The sequence below is a fragment of the Triticum aestivum genome, chromosome 7D, assembly GCF_018294505.1.
Source record: "Triticum aestivum cultivar Chinese Spring chromosome 7D, IWGSC CS RefSeq v2.1, whole genome shotgun sequence".
Classification (NCBI taxonomy): Eukaryota; Viridiplantae; Streptophyta; class Magnoliopsida; order Poales; family Poaceae; genus Triticum; species Triticum aestivum.
In genome coordinates, this window is record NC_057814.1 from 161,367,419 (window position 1) to 161,392,690 (window position 25,272).

Consider the following 25,272-nt stretch of genomic DNA (forward strand, 5'->3'; position numbering starts at 1 on the left):
TGGAAAGAGCCTAAGCTTGGGGATGCCCAAGGCACCCCAAGGTAATATTCAAGGACAACCAAGAGCCTAAGCTTGGGGATGCCCCGGATGGCATCCTCTCTTTCGTCTTCATTCATCGGTAACTTTACTTGGAGCTATATTTTTATTCACCACATGATATGTGTTTTGCTTGGAGCGTCATTTTATTTTGTTGGTATTTTCTTGTTTTTATTTATAATAATGTTTTGCAACTCTATTTTCAATAAAAATGTCAAGGATAGCTTTTACCATGCTTATTTTGCAAGTATACATGTTGCTGTTTCAAAACAGAAAGTTTACCGCTGTTGCAAAAATTCCCTAGAAAAGTCAGAATGTGATAAAATGTTGAAACCTTTTGCATAATAAGCTCTGATAAATTTACTACAGTGGGAATTTTCTTTCATAATTTTTGGAGCTAGGGAAGTATGGATCTTGTTGTATTCTTTACAGACTGTCCTTTTTAGGCAGATTGCTGTTATGTTTGCATTGTTTGCATATGTTTGCTTGTTTAATGATTCTATTTGAGGATAAGACTATTAAATATGCAGAGGCATTTAGTATGCAATGTTGAATAATAATTTTTGTGATTTGCTACAGTAGAGAATGATAAGGTTTCTGCATTGGTTTATACTAACTTATCTCACGAGTTCTTGTTGAGTTTGGTGTGGATGAAGCTTTCGAGATTTAGGAAACCGTGATATAAAAGGAATTAAGGAGACGCACAAGTTCAAGCTTAGGGATGCCCAAGGCACCCCAAGATAATATTTCAAGAAGTCTCAAGCATCTAAGCTTGGGGATGCCCCGGTAGGCATCCCACCTTTCTTCTTCAACATTTATCGGTTAGTATCGGTTGAGCCTAAGTTTTTGCTTCTTCACATGATGAGTGCTATCCTTGAAATGTCGTTTTATTTTGTTTTGCTCGCTGTTTGAATAATATCCCAAGATCTGAAATTCTTAAATGAGAGAGAGTCTTCACATAGCTACATAATTATTTAACTACTCATTGATCTTCACTTATATCTTTTTGGAGTAGTTTGTCATTTACTCGTGTGCTTCACTTATATCCTATGAGTAAATGGTTGAATGATTTGAATGTCATAAATCTGAAATTATATATGTTTCATATGCCTTTCCCATGGGGAGTAATGCCTTCACATATAAGAAGTAGAGGTGGTAAATTTATTAAAGGTTAGCAAACATTGTATTGGTCACTTGAACAATTCATGAAAGAATATTGAAGGAAGAGAGATTTCACATATAAATATACTATCTTGGACATCTTCTATGATTGTGATCCCCATTAATTATTTTCAAACCTGAGCAAATTAGTTGAAATTGGACAAGGAAAACAACATAATGAGTTATGCTTGGGTATATTTGTATAGAAGTTATATTGTTATGGATCCTCTAACATGTGGTGCTTGCTATTTAGAATCCTTTGCTAGCCAAAATATCTGTACTAAGCGGGAATACTGCTTGTGCATCCAAATTCCTTGAACCAAGTTTCTTCCATGAGGGTCCATCATATCTACCTATATGCGGTATTTACCTGTCGTTCCAAGTAAATTTGCATGTGCCAAACTCTAAACCTTCAAATAATAATCTGTTTTGTATGCCCGAATCTCTCATGTAGCGACTAGGGGCTGTCAATATCTTCCATGCTAGGTGGGTTATTCTCACGATGAGACTTGGAGTTGAAGTCAGGGAAGCTTCAAGGTGGCCATGAGGAAGGGAGGCGCGCCTGCCCCCTGGGCGCGCCCCCCACCCTCATGGGCCCCTCGTGGCTCCCTTGGCCGACTTCTTTCGCCTATATATGTCCATATACCCTAAAAACATCAGGGAGCAGAATAGATCAGGAGTTCCGCCGCCGCAAGCCTCTGTAGCCACCAAAAACCAATCGGGACCCTGTTCCGGCACCCTGCCGGAGGGGGATCCCTCACCGGTGGCCATCTTCATCATGCCTGCGCTCTCCATGACGAGGAGGGAGTAGTTCACCCTCGGGGCTGAGGGTATGTACCAGTAGCTATGTGTTTGATCTCTCTCTCTCTCGTGTTCTTGAGGTGGTACGATCTTGATGTATCGCGAGCTTTGATATTATAGTTGGATCTTATGATGTTTCTCCCCCTCTACTCTCTTGTAATGGATTGAGTTTTCCCTTTGAAGTTATCTTATCGGATTGAGTCTTTAAGAATTTGAGAACACTTGATGTATGTCTTGCCGTGCTTATCTGTGGTGACAATGAGATATTCACGTGATCCACTTGATGTATGTTTTGGTGATCAACTTGCGGGTTCCGCTCGTGAACTTATGCATAGGGATTGGCACACGTTTTCGTCTTGACTCTCTGGTAGAAACTTTGGGGCACTCTTTGAAGTTCTTTGTGTTGGTTGAATAGATGAATCTGAGATTGTGTGATGCATATCGTATAATCATACCCACGGATACTTGAGGTGACATTGGAGTATCTAGGTGACATTAGGGTTTTGGTTGATTTGTGTCTTAAGGTGTTACTCTAGTACGAACTCTATGATAGATCGAATGGAAAGAATAGCTTCGTTTTATTTTACTACGGACTCTTGAATAGATTGATCAGAAAGGATAACTTTGAGGTGGTTTCGTACCCTACCATAATCTCTTCGTTTGTTCTCCGCTATTAGTGACTTTGGAGTGACTCTTTATTGCATGTTGAGGGATAGTTATATGATCCAGTTATGTTATTATTGTTGAGAGAACTTGCACTAGTGAAAGTATGAACCTTAGGCCTTGTTTCCTAGCATTGCAATACCGTTTACGCTCACTTTTATCATTAGTTACCTTGCTGTTTCTATATTTTCAGATTACAAAAACCTATATCTACCATCCATATTGCACTTGTATCACCATCTCTTCGCCGAACTAGTGCACCTATACAATTTACCATTGTATTGGGTGTGTTGGGGACACAAGAGACTCTTTGTTATTTGGTTGCAGGGTTGTTTGAGAGAGACCATCTTCATCCTACGCCTCCCACGGATTGATAAACCTTAGGTCATCCACTTAAGGGAAATTTGCTACTATCGTACCAACCTCTGCACTTGCAGGCCCAACAACGTCTACAAGAAGAAGGTTGTGTAGTAGACATCAGGCCGCAGGCGGTTGGGGCCCGCGGCGCTTCGCACTTGCCCCTTGACTTCGCCTCGAAGCCAAGTCCGAGCGCGCCTTGGGCCCGGGGGCTACTGTCGGCGCCCTGAGAATGGGGGTGCCCAGATTTCCCTGCCTGCGGCCCACGGCGTGGCTCCACCAATGGCCCAGCTTCGGCAGCAACTACTCAAGACCCTCGCGAGGGGCCAAGCCTCGCGAGGCGGATGATACCAAGACCTCCCTGGGGGCGGACTCGCTAGGCTGGCTCTCGAGAAGCGGAGATATCTATGCAGGGGCACCTCGCGAGGTTCACATGACGTGAGCCATGACGACCAAGGCCAGGCGGGCGCCAGCGGGCACAGTGTACCGGTTTCCTCTTTGGTGCTAAGGAGGCAAGCGCAGGCGAGGAGTCCTGAGGCATCAGGCAAAGGTTTCCATATCGGTGCAACAAGACCAAGACCAGCAGGACGGCAAGACGGAGGTCATCGAGGAGCCCACAGCAGCGTCACCACCAGAGCCTTTGGCAGGCAAAGACCACTTTTGTCAGGATAGCTTATACTAGTTGTCTCCCTTTAAAATTGGCCATTGTGGGATCCCTTCCCGCCTACATTTGGGAAGAGGACCAGGGCCTCTATAAATAGGACTAGCCACCACCATAGGAGGCGTCTCATCTGGGACCGGATCCACTCCATCCTCACACCCACTAGCTCGTCGAGCCCAAGAACACCTCTCCTCCTGAGGCTGTTCATCCACTGTACTAGTTCATCTTCAGCCCTCGTGAGGCAATCCACCACCACACTGGAGTAGGGTATTACACCACACGGTGGCCCGAACCAGTATAAACCTCTATGTCTCTTGTTCTTTGGGTTCGTCGAGCTAGGCCTTGGAATCGTTGGTAGGCAGGCTGGGGAGAAAGAGTCCTTCGTGCGCACCCCAGAGTTCGAACCTCTCAAGGGTCTGCGGAACCCTGAATCCGACAGGCGCCTCTGGTACCATCGTCCCCATCACCGTCATCTCGTCGAAGTAGTCCCCATGGTGGCTCCTGTCAATGGAGTCCCCGCATTCATGTCACGCCACTGGTATGACCCCAACATGGACTCGGAGGAGGATGATTCCCCCTATCCTCGAGCCTGAGCCTGAGCCTGTGCTCGAGCTCTCCGTCCTCGAAGCGACCCACCCCGGAAGTCCCCCTCCACCACCACGGCTATCTCTCGGGTGAGCCTGGGTCCTGGGGGTCTTTGACCGTCGGGTCCTCGGAGTGAGAGTTCTCTCTGGATAGACGGGGTCCCTGACGCCCGAGTCCCCGGACCTTTAAACCTGGGTCCCTAGAATCCCCTGAGTGGCAACGGTCACATTGACTGTGGAGGTATAAGTACCCACATTCTTCTTCCTCCAACCCCAATCCTTGACTTGAGCTTCTCCACCATTGTCAAACTCTAAAAGCTCGATTGCTCTTCATCCCTCCACTCAAACTCTACCAAACTTTGAGGATTGAAAAAGAATCACCCGATGTACACTTCCACTAAACCAATTTGTGATTCACATACTTGTTCTTCACCGATACTTGTTACTCTTGGAGATTTGTAACTCCTGGCCAATAGGAGTTAAGGACCGAAAGCCTCATTGCATGTGGTATGCTCTCGGAAGTCAGGTCCGATGGTCGGCTTGAAGACCATCCACCAGTGGTGAGGCTCATCCATTGGGGTGAGTCAAAGAGAGACTATGTGAGACACCTGGTGGCGTTATGGAACTTTAGCTTTGGCACCTGGAGATTAACACTCCTGAAAGAGTACGAACTTCGAGATACACCCGCGTCTATGACTTGTGTGGTTTATCTTTCCATACATTTACTTGCGTCTGCTTCTAGTTAGCTTGTTATTTGCTTACAATGGTTGCTAGCTTGCTTGTTATACACGTTGTTCTCGTCGCCGATTGCATACCTAAAGAAAACTTATTTCATCCATGCTATTTCTAAATTTGGTAATTAAGCTTAAAATTGTCACGTTCCAAGGGCTGATTCAAGAGCTTCCATAAGGGCCCCTACTTTTGTGACACCATTCGCGACCTCCTTAGCGACGACAATTTTGACTCTTATCACCATCATGGCCACGAGGAGCACCGTTGAATGCCCCTACAACATGGACACTATCACACCACACACCCCATCCCACATCCAGGGGCACAACACCTTTAGCACGGAGCAGCAGCGACACAGTTGGAGTTGGCCGACCCCCAATGGCCACCCTATGAGAGATGCGGGAAGACTAAGAGGCCGGCGAGCGCCTACACGGCAAAGCACCGTTGCCGCTAGCCGGAGCGCGTGGCCGTCTCATCGGGCTCACCGAATCAAAGTGAGAGAGGATCAAGAAGACCACCGATGGTATCTTAGTCTAAATTTCATTTAATTTGTATCAAGTTGTAAATTTAGATCAAATTTGTGTTGAATTTCTTTACCCATAAGATCGGTTAGAAATGACATCTTTGTATCCTTTAAACTTCTACGTGACCTGCGAAAAGCAAATTGCATAGTGGCGTTGAACTAGACAAACATGCCAAGAATTTAAGGGTATTTTAGACATGCTCAGCTTACAGATAGGCAAGTCATCTTTCAGCTCAAGCACATGTAAAACGAAAATTACTCAAAAGTCAAAACGCTAATGATAGCCGCAACTTCAATAGCCTATGGTTCAGACAGTTGGAAAAAAAAACTTCAGGGGTAGGCGGGGGTTCGATATATGGGGAGCAATCGGGTCATAAAAAAGCTAAAATTAGTTATTACGACATCCACTGAACCCACTCCAACTCAACCTCTTATTAAACATTCCACAATGCGGAGACTGCCGCTCCGCTATGGGAGTTTGTTCTCCACTCTCAAAACTGCAAGGAAGAAGTAGAAAATTTGAAAGAAATACACTCTACACCGCCGCCTCTATATCTCAGCGCCAAGCTCCAACATCAAGGTATGGTTCGACGCATCGCTTCCAGGGCCGCTGAACTGGATGGGACCTGCCATGACAAGAATGACAAGTAAGTTTATTTCTCTCGTAGATGTCAGTCGTTGCTGGCAATTTTCCTACTACATACCAGGGCTGATGTATCGGTTCTTGCTGGCCCATTCATCTCGCAGCGAGGCAAACTTCTTAAATGGCGCAGCTGAAAAATGGCATTGCAAGAGATCAGGTTTCATAGGAGTACATAAACCTCTTAGCTGTTAGTAACAGATTTGAAAGGTCTTCATACCATCAAGTTCCACCATAGCCTTCTTGATCACTGGCTTGTTCTTGCCTGGTTGCCAAGAATGATAAAGTTAGAATTTGGCACTAATTGTCCAAAATATGATTATTAATTGTCCAAAATATGATTATTAATGTTCCAAAACATGATTAAAATGGATTTTATTATCATATTTACTAACAGTCAAAAGAACTCGACTGGAACATAATTGGGTCAAAAGAACGAGTACATCTTTGGGTAACCTTCAGGTCGAAAGTAGAAAAAATGCCTTGAAAATGAGGTATTGTAGAAAATTACCATGCCTTCTCTCAACATCCATCAACGCAGTCAGTGCAGTTCCTCCAACAGTCCATTCTTCCACAGGAGCAGCCAGGTTACCAACCTGAGTCAGCAGAAAAAAAAACAAGGACACTCAATCCACTTTAGTACATATAAAATAGTTTTAAAAAGTTCCTCCAACATATTATGTTTGTTTTGTGAAATTTAATGTTCTATCCAATAATGAATATGGCGTGGAAACTGGAAGAGAACATATGACAATGTTCGCATGATGGAGAACTGGTCAGAAGTTAGGAGGTAAACAGAGTAAATATGACTCCGATGGTTAAGCAATGCCAAACATCTATCAAGTAGAAAAATATAGTGAGCATACCGACGAAATAAGTCCTGTCTTGCCAAATTGGAGAAGAGCACCAGCACCATAGCCTAATGCATAGCAATAGCTGGAATCAAAATTGGTAGGGAGGCCGCATCTTCCTTCATATCTGCAAATTATGAAGCAAAAGCATGAGAGCATGTTTGTTAATTTGGAAAATGTGAAAATGCAACAATATATACTTACCCGAAGAAGTGAGACTGGCCTCTGAAATGTGCAGAGTACTTCCCCGCCGCTCTTCTCTTCTCCAATTCAGTTTCAACCATGGCAATAAGCATTTTCTCAGTTTCAATTTTTGCAACCTACAACAGAATTTCACACCACAGTAAGCTAACTTTTTGATATAAATGGCCAATTTCAGAGAAATAAACAAATTTAAGGTGGTTCAACAAATTTCCCTGTTTTTACCTGAACATTGCCATGGGGATCTCTTTCAAGCAAAAGCTGCTCCTGAATGGTTTTGGGCAAGAAGTCAAACAACTCCCTAGATGCTGGTTCAAGCTTGCTTTTCCAAGCCCCTGCCTCGTCAACAACATCATGTGCCAAAATTTCATTCAATTCTGCAATGAGTTTTTGAATCTGGAGAAGAGAAAGAATGGTATCAGTAACGCAGTTGGTCACAGTATATAAAATTGGAGAAAGCACAAAGATTGTCAAACCTCTGGGATGAAATCAATCAGGCCTTCCGGTATTAGGACAACTCCATAGTTGTAACCAAGTTCTGCACGTTTGCAAACAACATCGGTAATGTAGTCTGTGACATTCTTGAGTGTTTCCTTCTTCTCAGCAACCTTCACGAATGAAGACATTAAGAAAATAAACAAAATGTGTCTTGTACTTCTAGACACTTAATCTTAGAACATATAACATGTGCAACATATAAGGGTTAATTTTCGGTGTGAAAAGATAAAACTGGACTGTGAATTAACATAAATTATGTGTACATATGACTAGAAGAAGGCTGGAATGGTATAGTTTTATTTCAACTTCAGATGTACTTCATATACGAGTTCCTAACCTCTTCACCGATGAGTGCAACATTAGGGTGTGTCTGTAGAGCACACTCTAGTGTAATGTGAGAAGCAGCACGACCCATAAGCCTCACAACTGCATTACCATAGAGAGTACATGTTAGTGAGTGGATAAAGAAAAAAGATTAAAAAAATGTATCATGGATTATATATGTTTGCACTTGCAGTATGCCGAACAACAACTGCTATGAGAATTCTGGCATTATATGTATGCATGTATAGAAAAAATCAATAAAATTTAGAACATTTAACGAGTTCCTTCTCCAAAAGTAATCACTTAAGATTAAAAATAAATTTGCATAAGGTGTGGTTACTATGTTGCAGAGGTTTGCTGGGCCCTTTTGTAAACACTAAGACCAAGAAACTAGCTAAGAAATCTGCCAACAAATTTTTAATACTCTCTATGTGTACATAATAATTCAATTAATGAAGATCTGAATAGCAGTCTGATACAGGAGTTATCTGCTGTAGCAAACAGTATTGGTAAAACCTTTTGACTATTGGGCTCTTTGTTAAGTGTAAAGTACATGGTTCAGCATGCTGAAACAATGGGTGGACAAACTTACAGTGGTAGTATTTGCCTGTTGACCGTGCATCAGTCATGACATTGCCAATCATTTCGGAATATATCTGGAAGGAGCACAAACTCATGTCATGACATGACACTAAAGCTTCATATGCATGAAATGTCCTGATTCCACATTAGACTAAGCAAATGATCTAAGCATGCAGACCTATGCTAGCCCGGTAGTTCACGAAGCGCAATAAATTCATTCGACAAACACTGAGCATGGGATGCAAAATCAGGAAGCATCGAGATATTTCGGTTTTCAGACCACTCAGTTCTAGGTCAACCCCCCTTCAACTGAAGATGACACAACCGATTCGTTCAAATGTTATCGTAGAAAGTAGTTTACTGATTGAGTGATTTCTGATTTAGTCAATGCTCTTTCACTATTTTACTCATGCCCCCAAGATGTTAAGAATAGTATGTGCTTGACATTTAGTCATTTATATCTTCCCATTCTCCAAATAGTCAACGCAGTGTGCTTTATATCTAATCCATACATACTTTATCACCGTATCGGTGCAATATGAGTGTTTCCGTACAAGCTAAATCCCTGCAAACTAGACTACGCTAGCAGACAACTAGGGAATTGATGCCTAAGGGCAAAAACCCAATACCTTGCAAGCAGTGTCGAATCCAAAGCTTGTTGGGACCTCCTTGCATTTCAGATCTCCATCAATAGTCTTTGGGCAACCAATAACGCGAGTCTTCAAGTTCCTTCCCCTGGGATGCAAAAAACATGACTTAGAATCATATTTATTAACATGTCAAGTAGCAGATGTTCCATTTCATATCACAAGATGCAATCTTTGCCCTTATTTATCACACAGCTTCTCTCCTGCATTTATATGTACTACTCTCACAAACAAATACTTAATATGTTTCCAGTGTATTTAAGTATAATAGGTACCATTGCCATTTGCTCTTATATGTCTCTTGGTTTTATAAGCTTCTTAATCTTTGTGGCCACTCAGAATATGGCTTAAAATTTACAGAAGGCGGGAGTAACTATCAATATGGCACAGAAAGGGTGAAATCTGGATTGAGCATTTACTTGTGATAAAATAATTCCAAGACAGAATACATAAATAATCTAAATTAGAAGCTATACCATTGTAGAACGAAAATAAAAGGATTTAACAGTGTAAATCTTCAGACATTAACAGCAACCAAAAAGTCCTTTAGGTGAGCAAAAGAGTGAGTTGTCATTTTAGCAGCCAACCTGAAGTATTCACCGAGGAGGCATGCGTTAGTGTTTGAATCATCACCACCGATGACAACAAGTCCATCCAAATCAAGTCTGTTGACTGTGTCTTCAGCTTGCTGGAACTGCAAAAATATCAAACAGAGTTACAAATAAAGATAAAACTAGTGAAGTACTGGTTAGTCAACGCAGCACCAAATCCAGAAAGGGGATGGAAAGATCCAGCACGCATTTGCGTAAAGGCACTCAAAAGACACACCTGCTCTGGTGTTTCGATCTTGTCCCTTCCACTGCAGATCATATCAAATCCGCCCTATTGAAAAGGTTATACATACTTGATTATAATGCATCATCAGGGTAATAACAGAAACAGCGTTAAGGGGTCTTATAATCAACAGTAAATTCCACCTAGCATCATAATAATTCAGATGATAGGTGTATCAGATATCTTATGATCTTCACCTGAACCTTAGCTAGGTGTAGGAAGGCTTGCATAAAAGTCATGACACTTTGAAATTTCTATAAGCGTGCTCAGTAAAGGTTATGCCGACATACCTGGTTTCTGTAGGGGTACACGAAATCAGTGGTCAGCTCGACGTACTTGCCCTTCATGACCCCAGCTGGGCCTCCCTTGAATCCATACATGGTGCTGCCTTTGGCACGCTCCTGCAGGTAATCTGATCCAACAGAAACCATGGCAAGTCAACGACAAGAAAATTTCAGAAAAAACATAGCACAACCTAGCAAGATCTACAATTGTGCAAGTTCAGTGTCGAAACTGACTGAAAATATCAAAGTTAACTAAAGAATATCATAGTCGTCCTCAGATCTTCCACCAAGACCGGCACAGTGGCAATAACATCACTCTAATTTAATTTAATTATGAAGTGCAAATTTCAATTCCAGGGCTCATACGGATTCCATCACGCGAAGGTACAGATGGAGAACACTCGCACTCACCAAAGATGCCGCAGATCACATTGTGCCCGCCTGGCGCCTGGCCACCGGAGAGCACGACGCCGATCTTGAGTGGCTTCGTCTCGACCGGCTCGGCGGACGGCACCACGGCGGCCGACGGCTGGCCGTACAGGCAGGGGAACAGCTTGGCGATCTCATCTGCAGCAGATCGAATCACAGCCGTCAAATCCCAAATTCAAACCCGCCCAGCCCGCGATCCGGCAGGCCGAGATCCGGGAGTCGACGCGTATCCCGGGGAACGGAAGAGGGCGTCCATTACTCACCGGGGCTCCCCGCGGCGGTGCTGGCGGGCCCGTCGGCGAGGGTGAAGTGGGAGCGGAGGACGGAGGGGAGGGGCAGCGCGTGCGCGATGCGGCTCGTCTGCACCTCGCTGTAGACGGACGCGAGGCGCCCGGGCACGGGCGCCGCGCCCCCGTTGGAGGCCACCGCCGCAGCCGCCATGCGATGCGATGCGATGCGCCGGTGAGGTGGCGTTGGTGGGGTGGTGGCGAGATTTGGAGGAATATGCCGTGGGCGGAGGGAGGGAGGGGGGCAGGGAGCGGTCAGTTGGGTGGGTCGTGTCGCCGCGGGGTTTTATGATGCGATCGATCGGTCTCGTGCTCCTTTTGCGGGTGAGCCCCTGGGTTCGTGGCCGCCTGACCTAAATTTAGCAGACGGTATTGGAGTGCTTTCCAAGAAGAACTCTCGCCGTCAAAAGGGCCCTTTTTGGTTTGCCAGGATTCTGAAGATGTATGGGCAGGGTAATGTAGGATTTGCATGTCATGTTTTATTGAAACCTACATACAGAAATTAATCATCTCAAGAAAAAAACATACAGAAATAAAAAAAAAGGGATAACAAGAAACCCTGCTATATGCAATTGTCGACGTTAAAACAAAAGAAAATCCTATGATTTTAGGCTCACCGAAAAATTTACTTTCAAGTTGCACGTAAGGTAAACCATAGTAAATATTCCCACCATTTTTTTACAAATAGATCAAGTTTTATAGGGGAGATTGGGTAGTTTGTACAATGGCCTACTATATAATCCAACATGCGGAACGGAATGCCATTGAAGAACTCTCACACATCCAACTACAAAATGGAAACTCTCCCGCGCGCGCGTGCACGCACACACACCTGTGCATTACAAAATTAGCGACTTCATGAGCAAGTCTTTGCATTTTTCACCATTTTATCATCTTCGTGCCAACGCATCATGCCAACATCCCCAATTTTAATTCAATGAAAAGAGACATGTCCGAACACACCTATGAGAAGTTACAATGCACTTCTATCATTAGTCACGTAACAACAATTGCATTATGTTGATTTTGATATAGTCAACCAAGGTAGGTTCCCACCTCGCGATCTTTGTACCTCGCTCGACTCCAATATTTGAAGCACCTGCACATAGCAAAAGAAATATTCATATTTTGTTTACACATCCCCATTGGTAGCACTATGAGCAAAACATCCAACAAGAGAAGGGGACTAATTGTCTAAACAATAATCCTAATACGCACCAATCTTTACGGGCATTTCACAGACTCCTTCCAACTAATCTTTCTCTCCCTCTCGAGTTTTACGCTACGATGAAGTTGTGGCTTCTACAATTTCAGCTTCCAAAAAAACCTTTGGTTAGCTTTTAGCTTTGAAAAGCTAGAAGTTGGCTACAAAAGTCTAACCAAACACGGGCTAAGTTTTACTGGTTTTCTATATGTTTCATTTAAACGGTCATTGAGTTTATATTTGTGAGAACCGACACAGTTCATATTTGAATCTACTGATTTTCGTTAATATTCATCATTTTGTTTTTCCAAATGACAAGCACGGGACAGAAACCAATCAAACGCAGCTTAAAACATGTGAATATTTTATACTATATCCATTAGGGCATCTTCAATGGCAACCCGCAAATTTCCTCCCGCATCCGTCCGCGGACAGGGGGCTAATCTGCGGACACAAATGCGGGAGGATGACATCCAACCCTAGCCGCATACGTTTCAAACTCTTTTTCAACAAACCGGATGAAATTCGTGCGAACAAGGCCGGATTTCATACAAACCAGACAAAAACTGTTACATTTTGGACATATTTTCAACTAAAAACCAAACATGGCTAGTCTACGGCCGGCGCGGCGGGTCTCCAACATCGTCCCCTTGACCGGTAGCGGTGAGCCTCGGAGGTATATGCTCGTAGGTATATGCTTCATTGCAAAGGACCGCTCGCTTCCCACCGCTCATCAGTGTGGAACTGCCGCTTGATGCTTCAGCCGGATGGGAAGGGTCCCTACGCTTCACGGACCAAAGTTGGTCCTTGGATAAGGGAACGACGGTGGCCGGTGAGAGGGCAAGACACCGGCTGTGTATGTTGGTGGTGCCTCAGCGGTGGCCTTCATGGGACCCAAGCGGCGGCGACCTCCCATGTTCTACTTCTCGATGATGGTGACGGACACGGACGCGATGGCCACCGACTCGTCGACCTCAGCGCACCTAGCTTATGTCTTCGCCTGCATGGTGCGATCGCATGCGCGGGAGGTACAGTCGCAAACACGGGACAACACGGCATAGACAGAAGCGTTGATGCCCGAGCCGCCGTGTTCCCCGTCGTGCCGGCGTGGAGCAACTCACCACTCCTCCTCGAGCTGGCCTGGAGCGATGAGTTGCTGAGCCAGTTGCCACTGAACCACGCGACGGCTTGGGGCGTCAACTAGCTCCGTCGAGCTAGGCGAGGGAGGTGGAGCAGCGAGCTTCCTGCCTCGTATCCGATCGGCTCGGCGGGTCACCCAGTCGGCTTTTATGCCGGGGAACCGTTCTTCCAGCTCGTCGGATGGCATCGAAAGATTGGAAAAATGGTGAAAGGAGGCGAGGGGGGCAGTGGAGTGGTGCGATTCTGGCCTGGTTTATTAGAGGGCGGACAAGAGGAGCATGTTTGTGAACGGACGTGTGGCCGAAGTAGGTTTCTAGGTTTCCACGTGGGGTTAATGGAGGCGTTTGAATGAGGCGAGGAGGCGTGTTCAGCCGGACTTGCAGCGGATGGCGCCCTCGGCCGGCGCGCCGCTTCAATGACGGAGTCAGTGAGAGGTCGCTTCCACCCTGAGCTGTCTTCAAATGAGTGGCGCACTCTACATCGGCATGAATACGATAGCTAGCGCCGGGTGGAACGCGCGTGGGTGAGGGAGGAGGGGTTTGGGTGGGTTAGGGCGATCAGAAGCAAGCGTGACAGCGGTCCGGACTTCCGCAAACCTCCCCACGTTTGTCTTCGGTTTGCGGGAGAAAACGCGTCTGAACCGCCTCGCGGATCGATACAGGCCCGTGTTGGATGGCTTCTGCAGTCCGGACAACGCGGTCCGGAAGTTTGAGGTCGGCGTTGGAGATGCTCTTAGAGCACTAGCGGGAGTACTTGGTTATAAATATTGGAGCTTTAAGGGCCTTTATGCATTTGTCAAACCATTTTTGGGTTCGTCTCTTTGGCATGTCTCTTGCAACCTCGGCCGGCCGTGGTATTTCGGCTGCATGTCGCTGCCGTTCAGCTGCTGCTGGTTTTGTACGTGCGGTAGTTGGGCCCGACCTAACATGCGTGGGAGAGTAAGGTACTACATGTCTACATGTACTAGTAAAATGCCCGCGCGTTGCTACGGGTAGAAGACAAAAATGCCACAAGCACGTTACAACAAACACTAAAATTTCTCTTCCTGCATCACACCTTTTCACCTCTATAATTCTCAAACATTGTCCAAATCAAAATGGGCATAGAACATTAGTACAAATGTTTGGAAGCTAAAAGTATACTACATAATTTTTCACTTATAACACCTTTGTCCCTATTTTTAACAGTGACTCGCTACTGCAGCATTAAACTAATTCACTCTTGAAATATTCAAAAGAAAACATATTGACCATGCACGTCTTAACAATATTGTCCGTATGATTATAGGAAAACCCCTAAAAGAAGGATTATAGGAAAAGAAAAGAAAAGTTATATGATAATATATTTTTTGAAACATAAGTTATACTATAATACTTTGCAATGTATTCAGAGAAAAAGAAATATATCCTTTTAACACAGTACAGACGCAATCGCTCATATACACACATACACTTACCTTATGGACGCACACACGTAAATCCAGAATAAATGCAAGCATCAGGAATCCTGATGAGTTGGGATACCAATGTCCATCTAGCCATCCAACCACAGGTTGGTTCGCATAAAAAATATTGATATGATACAACTCCTAGCACCTAGTGACACTCAGAAATGTCCAAAGATTTTTTTGGAAGATGTATGTGATGAAGACCACAAATTGTTTACTTTCGTTTCTCCTCTTATACCATACATCTCTCGTACTTGGATTTCAGCCTGACATGCTGACATATGCAGCACGACAAAGAAGGCTGGAGGTAGAGGCGATGGTTCCAGAACCCAGCAGATGCAGCTGCCGGCTACTGTCACCGCGAATCCTTAAAGTCTCGGCCGTTAGATTTAGAAAACCAACGGCTAGGATTGATGCTCTAACTGCAATTCGAAACTCATACACTATATAGTAGTAAAGATCTAGGAGGTGCTACATGTATCTAGGATGTATCACAACGTATTTAGTCAGTTTAAATAAAAGACTTTTACGCTTCATCTATATGAAGATCAATAATCCGATGTAACCATGTCATACACAAGTGGTTTCATCAGTCTTCTCAAGATGTTTAGCTTTAATGTTATAGACTTCAAGATTTATCATGAATAAACCATCTCAAAATAAAGGTTTAGTAAAAAACATATTCTCATAATAAGCCGAACAACTATTGTTTAAAACTTATAAGAATATCCACCCCATTATCCATAGGATAATGCATTGCATAACTCCGAAGTAAAATAACTATTATTTTAGTTCTAAGATAAATCTTGATGATAAACTAAAGACATGACTTGGACGGTCTCTGAGTAGCGACCCCATCTCATTCCCGACTTGTGTCACGACTTCACTTCTTCTCTCCTTGTGAGCTTTCTATAGTCCCTCTATCGGTTTGCAAAATAAGAGCAACCGATCAGTATCAAATACTTATGACATACATAAATTCACAAGTAGAATAACATTAACTCTGTATAACTATTGTACCTTTACGAAAGAACCATTCTTCTTATCCGCCAAATACTTCTTGCAGTTGTGTAGGATCGAAAGTAGGTCTAGAGGGGGGGTGATTAGACTACTTGACCAAATAAAAATCTAGCATTTCCCCAATTTTAAGTCTTGACAGATTTTAACAACTTAGCACAAGTCAAGCAATCAACCTACACATGCAATTCTAAGAGTATAGCAGCGGAATATAAATCATTGCATATGAAGGTAAAGGGAGGGGTTTGGAGTGGCAAACGCAATGTAGACACGGAGATTTTTGGCGTGGTTCCGATAGGTGATGCTATCGTACATCCACGTTGATGGAGACTTCAACCCACGAAGGGTAACGGTTGCGCGAGTCCACGGAGGGCTCCACCCACGAAGGGTCCACGAAGAAGCAACCTTGTCTATCCCACCATGGCCATCGTCCACGAAAGACTTGCCTCACTTGGGTAGATCTTCACGAAGTAGGCGATCTCCTTGCCCTTACAAACTCCTTGCACTGGTACAACGACGTCCTAAACAAACGGTTTAAAACCCCTTTCCGCGATGGCATTTGGAACCGTCGCCAAGTGAGTGTGGGCGATAGGGGAGTCCTTCCCACACGACCCAGAAATCGTCGGGGATAGGCCCTCGTGGGACCCAGGCTGGGGTCGTGTGCGATCGGGCGAGGCATGGAAACCCAATCATTTCCGTAGGTATGTACATCCCACACGGCGAATCCCAGAAATCATTTCCGTAGGTATGTACATCCCACACGGTGAATCCCAGAAATCATTTTCGTAGGTATGTACATCCCACACGGTGAATCCCAGAAATCATTTCCGTAGGTATGTACAACCCACACGGTGAATTCCAGAAAATCATTTCCGTAGGTATGTACATCCCACACAGTTCTTTGTGTGGAAACATTTGTGCAAGGTGGCCTAACGCAAACAGTTCGCTGCCAGAAGCCGTGTGTGATTGTTAGTTGATCGAACACGCCTACTTTCTAGAAACCGTGCGGGTTGTTTGAGTTCATCGCCCACGGTGCTGTCTTAGTAACCATTTGCAATAGAAAACCCCAATAAGCAGGGTAATTAGCCTATTATTGATAATCCATGTACTAATCAAATTGATATTTCTTATAAAACACGCTAGATATTTCATATCCGTATAAAAGCAACCAGGATTTCATAATCGAATTACATCAGATAGCTTCGGCACTCAGTTACGCCATTACACAACAGCACCAAGTTTCACATGCAGCATCAAAAACCTTTGGAAAGTAGCATCATACACGGTAAATAGACAGATGAATCTCATCTGGGAAACTGCAGAAGCGGAAGGCAAATATTGAGCCTTCAGTGATGTTGAATGTCCTTGCAACTTTAGGCCAGTGGCTATGGATAATTGCCCGCCCAACCTTCGTCCTCTTCATCAAGACTTCAATATTGTACCGTGGGTGTTGAATGAATACCTTCCTCGCCTCTTGACCATGCAGGTGGTTTGAGAGGTAATCATCGGTGAACTGCTTTGAAAAGTACTGAAAACAAAGCTATGCATAAATCGCTGTTGTAAATTTTGAAATGGCGCAAGGGGTAAAAACAAGGTAAAAGAGTTGGTACCATCCTATAGTTGACCGATGTCTTCTTCATTGTGCAAACAAAGATCTTGCTGTTATTCGTCGCAAGTTTCTTCATCCTAACAATCTTTGTTTCTTGACTTGACTGATATTCATGGACATCTCATTTTCCCATATGCAAAATGGGTCAAACAGTGGGTCTAAGCCTCTGACAACAGGACCTACATGTGCAAGACCAAATTGTAAGAAACCTAAATATTAGAATGATTCCTGCAACTGCACAATAATGTGCTATTAGCCAAAGGACCCTGCTTGAACAAACCTCGATGGTAAACCGCAGTTGAAAGAACATGCGGTGCCCCCATGTTTGGTTTTGGTAATTGATGACAATCTCTATGGACTAATGGTTGCCTTGAGTTATATTTGAAGGATTTGTCCATAGGCATTTCTTGAAGTTCATGTGTTGGCTTCAAGGAGTTTATGTGGTGACCAAGGTGTTATTAAGGAATTATCCAAAGATTGGTCATGTGAGAGTTGAGCTTATTGCAAGCATGTCTTGGAGAAGAAGATTGTGTGATCATTCCTGTATATCTTCAAGACATCATCCAAATGAAGAGAGTTGAAAAGATTCATGGTTGATCAAGACTAAGTCAAGAGTGAATCAACTTGATCAACTCACAAAGCGTAGAAGATGTACCGAGAGGGATCAAGTGATCCCATGGTGTGGTGAGCATTGTCAATTACGCTTTGTGTACTAACCCATGATCTTCGTGAGAGTTCTTTGTGGGGTTAGGTTGCGGTGTGCAAGTTCAAGTGAAGCATCATGAAGAGATCAAATGCTTGAAGCTTGCCGTCCATTGTGGCGACAATGGACTTGTGAAGATGTTGCGGTGTGCAAGTTCAAGTGAAGCATCATGAAGAGATCAAATGCTTGAAGCTTGCCGTCCATTGTGGTGACAATGGACTTGTGAAGATGTGCGGAAGAGTGGCTCACCCATAGTGGAGTATGGGGGAGCAATCAACTAGTCTTCATCGAGCCAACGCAACCAAGAAAGGTGGTCCAAACTTGAGGGAGTCAAGATCGTCATCATCTAGCTCAAGTGGACCATGTGCAAGGCAAAGGTTTGCCCTTGATAGGTTTTCTATTTTACCGGTCTCATGATGGTAGTTGGGAGACCGGGTTATAGGATCGATTGCCGTACTATCAAGGGGGGCTCTCGATGAGTAGCTTGATCGTATCATTCGTAGAGAGCTCAAACCATTGCATCCTTGCATCATCTTTATTGGTTCTTGTTTGGTTCTTCTCTTTGTGAGTTTTGGAGCTTATGGTCATCTTGATGACAAGCTCGAGTTCATAAAAAACGGAGTTCACTCACATCTTCTATGATGTTTTCGATGTTGGAGGTTATGCCGGTTCTTCTTGGTTGGAGGTTTCACTCCTCTATTTGTTGGCATACCTCCCCTGCCTCTTCTTACTATAACCTCCTCTATCCAACAAGCTTGAGTTTGCTCAATTCGGAGCTCATATGCAGAAGTTATGGCAGTTTTGGTTTCCTAGCGGTAGTACCGCGGGCCGGAGCGGTAGTACCGCTTGGGTGCTACAAGCGGTAGTACCGCTCTAGAGCGGTAGTACCGCTGGTAGCCCCCAGCCGTAGTACCGCTGCGGTCTCGTGCTAGTACCGCCTCGATTCGAGGGGTCTTTTTTCATGTCGGGTTTTACGGTTCTAGCCGCGGCAGTGGGGGTCGTAGTACCGCTCGTTTGCGGTAGTACCGCCCTGCCACCGCGGTAGTACCGCTCTGGGCCCAGCGGCAGTACCGCGAGGGGGAGCGGTAGTACCGCTTATAGGGGCAAGCGGTAGTACCGCTCTCTGCGGGGCTGAAGTGGGGGTAACGGTTGGATTGTTCCCCCCACTATATAAGGAGGTCGTCTTCCCCAATGAACCTTATCCTTTGAGCTCGTGTTCTTCCCCCATTGTTGACCTTCTTCGAGCTTGCTAACTCTCAATCCCTCCATGGATTCTTGCTAGTTTTTTAGGGCAAAGAGAGAGGAGATCTAGATCCACATTTCCACCTATCACTTTCTCCTCTTTGTGAGGGGAACCCCTTGGATCTAGATCTTGGAGTTCTTGGTGTTCTCCTTCTTGTTCTTCCTCTCTTTTTCCTCCCTAGCATTAGTTGCTTCGGTGGGATTTGAGAGAGAAGGACTTGGGCACTCCGTGTGCCCTTGCCATTGCATTTGGTGCATCGGTTTGAGTTCTCCACGTGATACGTGGAAGTTACAAGTTGAGAAGCTTATTACTCTTGGGTGCTTGGTGCCCTTGAGCTTGTTCCTCTTGGGTGCTTGGGCGCCCTAGACGGTTGGTGGTGTTCGGAGCTCAATCATTGTGGTGTAAAGCTCCGGGCAAGCGTCGGGGTCTCCAATTAGGTTGTGGAGATCGCCCCGAGCAATTTGACGGGTTCCGGTGACCGCCCCCAAGGGTTGCCAAAGTGTACGGGTTCGGTGACCGCCCCCAAGGGTTGCCATTTGTACGGGTTCGGTGACCGCCCTCAAGGTCCCTTAGTGGAATCACGGCATCTTGCATTGTGCGAGGGCGTGAGGAGATTACGGTGGCCCTAGTGGCTTCTTGGGTAGCATTGTGCCTCCACACCGCTCCAAACGGAGATTAGCATCCGCAAGGGTGTGAACTTGGGATACATCGTCGTCTCCGCGTGCCTCGGTTATCTCTTACCCGAACCCTTTACTTATGCACTTTACTTTGTGATAGCCATATTGTTTCTTGTCATATATCTTGCTATCACTTAGTTGTTTATCTTGCTTAGCATAAGTTGTTGGTGCACATAGGTGAGCCTAGTTGTTGTAGGTTTTGTGCTTGTCAAATTAACCGCTAGGTTTATTCCGCATTTGTTCAAGCCTAAACCGTAATTATTTTAAAGCGCCTATTCACCCCCCCTCTAGGCGACATCCACGATCTTTCAGCAGTGTCTCCCATTATTTCCCTGCAACACACATAAGGAAGATCTTGATCAGGTTAACTGAGAGTTGCCATACTATCAGTAGAATATGTATTGAGTAGAGCCAAATTTGATTGGTGTCACATGCATAACAATATAAAATTGTGCCCACAGCAAATGAAAATCAAATTGCAGAACTGAACCAAACAGTTAAATGGACAGCAGACCAAATGAACCAAAGTAGTTAACTGAGCACGACATTGCAGAATAGAAACATGTACTAGAAGATAAGACAGTTAACAAAACAAAGAATGCTTGAGAACAGTACTATGAAATGTAGCAATTGTTGGACCAAAGTGTTAACTGAACATTACATTTCAGAGGACCAAACTGTTAACTGAATATCAGATTGCATATTAACATTACAGAGGACAAATCACTAGAAGGCACTGGCGGTGGCCTCGAGAAAACATCATGAACTGTATTTTAAAGTAGACAACCGCGCGGCGGTGTCGACGGTGGCCTCGAAGACGAGGTGCTCCTCCAAGATCTGGCGGTCGACACGCATGTCAGCCATAGAGACCTCGTTCGCGCGTGCGGTCGCATGCTACTCAGCTCCACATTATACTGCGTGTAAAATGGCTGTGGGCGGCGCTTAATTGGGGAGGGGGCAGTGATTTCGGTGGAAGGTGTCGCTCCGTCAGTCGGGGCATGTGGGACGGGAAAGGAGGAGGATGGTGTGGGTGGGGTGTGGATTACCTGACCATATCGACGAGGCCGCGCAGCAAGAAGAAGGGTCGGCGGCGAGGAGGCCGCGCAGCAAGAAGATGGGTCGCTGGCGAGGAGGCGGCGCTGCAAGAAGAAGGGTCGCCGGCGAGGAGGCGGCGCTACAAGAAGAAGGGTCGTCGGCGAGGAGGCTGAGCTGCCAGTAAGCAGCAGTGAATGTTTGAACTTGGAAAGCAAGGAGGAACAGTGGAAATGTGGCTTTTGGTAGGAGGGAGGGGCGGGGAGATAGATATTTCCGCGGTGGCAAAAAAATTTCGCTCGGTGCCGCAAGAAACTGGCGCGCAAGTGTGGTTCAAGCGGGGGCGGTGGACTGTAGACAACGAAGCTTCCTGCGTAAGCCAGACAAGACGGTGCGCCAATATATTTTATGTCGCATCCCACACGATTCTTTCTAGTAAACCATTTGTGGTATACCTAATTTTTTCATTATGTTTTGAAAGACAAAATGGTGTTACGGAGGGAAAGGAGGGTGTTTGAATTGCTATAACATTTACGTACAGTGAACATGCAACTAGTACAGGAGTGTCGTGTTTAAATTTGGAATTATTCCGGGTTTGTTTGGCATTTTTATGCATTAATTAAGTTTCTAGGCATTTAATGTGCATAATTCAAATTTGAACTACAAGCACATGCTCCAATGCATCAAAGTTTGCTGAAAAATCACATGTGTGTCTTTGGGTGAATTTATAGATCCCATGCAAGAAATGGGAAAAAAATTCAAACATCTGGGTGTCGTGGCTCGGCCGGAATGATTGAAAAACTTGGTTTTTTAATTCCTGTAAATCCAAAACTCGGCTGAAAATCATGAAACTTGGCATGGTGTCATGACATGGCACCAACATGCTGCAGTAATTTTTTTGGCCGAATTGGGACAAGATTTGGCGTAATCTTCTTGCAAACCGGAGCTTCCCTCAAGAAGGCTCCTCGTTCCGAGAGGGAACGTGTCACCTCCGTGTGCAAAACGACATACGTACACTGCCTTCTCCCGTCTTAATTTTTTTACACAGGCAGATTAGACCAAATAAAAGTATTGTGCTAAATTTTGGAATTATTCCGTGTTCTTTTGGCTTTTTTATACATTAATTGAGTTTCTGGGCATTTAATGTGCATAATTCAAATTTGAACTACAAGCACGTGCTCCAGTGCACCAAAGTTATTTAAAAAATCACATGTGTGTCCTTGGGTGAATTTCTAGGTCTCATGCAAGACATGGGAGTGAAATTCAAATATCTGGGCGTCGTGGCTCGACGGGAAAGATTGAGAAACTTGGTTTTTTAATTCCTGTAATTCCAAAACACGGCTAAAAATCATGAAACTTGGCATGGTCTCATCATATGGCACCAACATGCCGTAGTAATTTTTTTGGCCGAATTGGGACAAGCTTTGGTGTAGGCTTCTTGCAAATCGGAGCTTCCCTCAAGAAGGCTCCTGGTTCCGAGAGGGAACGTGTCACCTCCGTGTGCGAAACGACATACGTACACTGCCTTCTCCCGCCTTAATTTTTTTACACAGGCAGATTAGACCAAATAGAAGTATTGTGCTAAATTTTGGAATTATTCCGGGATCGTTTCGCCTTTTTTATACATTAATTGAGTTTCTGCGCATTTAATGTGTACAATTCAAATTTGAACTACAAGCACGTGCTCCAGTGCACCAAAGTTGTTTGAAAAATCACATGTGTGTCCTTGGGTGAATTTCTAGGTCCCATGCAAGAGATGAGAGTGAAATTCAAACATTTGGGCGTCGTGGCTCGGCCGAAAAGGTTGAGAAACTTGGTTTTTAATTCCTGTAATTCCAAAACACGCCTGAAAATCATGAAGCTTGGCATGGTCTCATGACATGGCACCAACATGCTGCGGTAATTTTTGGCCGAATTGGGACAATCTTTGGTGTAGTCTTGTTGCAAACCGGGGCTTCCCTCAAGAAGGCTCGTGGTTCCGAGAGGAAACGTGTCGCCTCCGTGTCGAAACGACATACGTACACTGCCTTCTCCCGCCTTAATTTTTTTACACAGGCAGATTAGACCAAATAGAAGTACCGTGCTAAATTTTTGAATTATCCGGGTTCGTTTGGCCTTTTTTATACATTAATTGAGTTTCTGGGCAGTTAATGTCCATAATTCAAATTTGAACTACAAGCACAGGCTCCAGTGCACCAAAGTTGTTTGAAAAATCACATGTGTGTCCTTGGGTGAATTTCTAGGTCCCATGCAAGAGATGAGAGTGAAATTCAAACATCTGGGCGTCGTGGCTCGGCCGGAACGATTGAGAAACATGGTTTTTTAATTTATGTAATTCCAAAACACGCCTGAAAATCATGAAACTTGGCATGGTCTCATGACATGGCACCACATGCCGCGGTAATTTTTTTGATCGAATTGGGACAAGCTTTGGTGTAGGCTTCTTGCAAACCGGAGCTTTCCTCATGAAGGCTTGTGGTTCCGAGAGGGAACGTGTCACCTCCATGTGCGAAACGACATACGTACATTGCCTTCTCCCGCCTTAATTTTTTTACACAGCCAGATTAGACCAAATGGAAGTACCGTAGTAATTTTGGAATTATTCCGGGCCCGTTTCGCCTTTTTTATACATTAATTGAGTTTCTGGGCATTTAATGTGCATAATTCAAATTTGAACTACAAGCACAGGCTCCAGTGCACCAAAGTTATTTGAAAAATCACATATGTGTTCTTGGGTGAATTTATAGGTCCCATGCAAGAGATGAGAGTGAAATTCAAACATCTGGGCGTCGTGGCTCGGCCGGAACGATTGAGAAACATGGTTTTTTAATTCCTGTAATTCCAAAACACGCCTGAAAATCATGAAACTTGGCATGGTCTCATGACATGGCACCACATGCCGCGGTAATTTTTTTGGTCGAATTGGGACAAGCTTTGGTGTAAGCTTCTTGCAAACCGGAGATTCCCTCAAGAAGGCTCGTGGTTCCGAGAGGGAACATGTCACCTCCGCGTGCGAAACGACATACGTACACTGCCTTCTCCCGCCTTAATTTTTTTACACAGCCAGATTAGACCAAATAGAAATGTTGTGCTAAATTTTGGAATTATTCCGGGATCGTTTCGCCTTTTTTATACATTAATTGAGTTTCTGAGCATTTAATATGCATAATTCAAATTTGAACTACAAGCACATGCTCCACTGCACCAAAGTTATTTGAAAAATCACATTGTCCTTGGGTAAATTTGTAGGTCCCATGCAAGAGATGAGAGTGAAATTCAAACATCTAGGCGTCGTCGCTCGGCCGGAAAGATTGAGAAACTTGGTTTTTTAATTCCTGTTATTCCAAAACACGCGTGAAAATCATGAAACTTGGCACAGTGTCATGACATGGCACCAACATGCTGCGGTAATTTTTTTGGCCGAATTGGGACAAGCTTTGGTGTAAGCTTCTTGCAAACCGGAGCTTCCCTCAAGAAGGCTCGTGGTTCCGAGAGGGAACGTGTCACCTCCGTTTGCGAAACGACATCGTACACTGCCTTCTCCCGCCTTAATTTTTTTAAACAACCAGATTAGACCAAATAGAAGTACCGTGCTAAATTTTGGAATTATTCCGGGTTCGTTTGGCCTTTTTTATACATTAATTGAGTTTCTGGGCATTTAATGTGCATAATTCGAATTTGAACTACAAGCACATGCTCCAGTGCACCACAGTTTTTTAAAAAATCACATGTGTGTCCTTGGGTGAATTTCTAGGTCCCATGCAAGAGATGGGAGTGAAATTCAGACATCTGGGCATCGTGGCTCGGCCGAAAAGATTGAGAAACTTGGTTTTTTAATTCCTGTAATTCCAAAACACGCATGAAAATCATGAAACTTGGCATGGTCTCATGACATGGCACCAACATGTTGTGGTAATTTTTCTGTCCGATTTGCAAAGGCCCACACATTAACAATCAACAAAGTCATTTTGGAACAAGTGATGTCACGTGACAAATCGAAAACACAAGTATTATTGAAACCGTGGGCGTTCGACTTACCAATTACGTGCGGCCACGCGTCCCCTTTTTTTGTTGTCTAGGAGGTGTCGTGCGGGGTAGCTATTTG

The 25,272-nt window shown here is 44.6% G+C and overlaps 1 protein-coding gene across 1 annotated transcript; it reads right to left on the bottom strand.

Annotated features, from left to right (window-relative positions):
* Positions 1–5,833: 5,833 nt before the first annotated feature.
* Positions 5,834–11,365, bottom strand: LOC123164678 (pyrophosphate--fructose 6-phosphate 1-phosphotransferase subunit beta). The gene is made up of 16 exons (XM_044582223.1): positions 11,072–11,365; positions 10,791–10,946; positions 10,386–10,507; positions 10,090–10,143; positions 9,849–9,955; positions 9,244–9,349; positions 8,625–8,688; positions 8,046–8,134; positions 7,687–7,818; positions 7,436–7,606; positions 7,214–7,329; positions 7,025–7,136; positions 6,670–6,754; positions 6,379–6,423; positions 6,223–6,291; positions 5,834–6,144 (listed from the first exon to the last, which is right to left on the bottom strand). The coding sequence occupies exons 1-16, from the start codon at positions 11,247–11,249 to the stop codon at positions 6,068–6,070; spliced, it is 1,683 nt and encodes a 560-aa protein (XP_044438158.1). The 5' UTR covers positions 11,250–11,365; the 3' UTR covers positions 5,834–6,067.
* Between the last annotated feature and the right edge of the window lie 13,907 nt (positions 11,366–25,272).

What these genes read in the sequence shown, in the direction of transcription:
- LOC123164678 (XM_044582223.1), bottom strand. Translation starts at nt 11,249, where the DNA reads ATGGCGGCTGCGGCGGTGGCCTCCAACGGGGGCGCGGCGCCCGTGCCC. An exon ending in TTGCACTCATCGGTGAAGAG is followed by an intron (nt 7,819 to 8,045) that starts GTTAGGAACTCG and finishes TCATTCGTGAAG; the next exon opens with GTTGCTGAGAAGAAGGAAAC. An exon ending in AGACAGGACTTATTTCGTCG is followed by an intron (nt 6,755 to 7,024) that starts GTATGCTCACTA and finishes CTGCTGACTCAG; the next exon opens with GTTGGTAACCTGGCTGCTCC.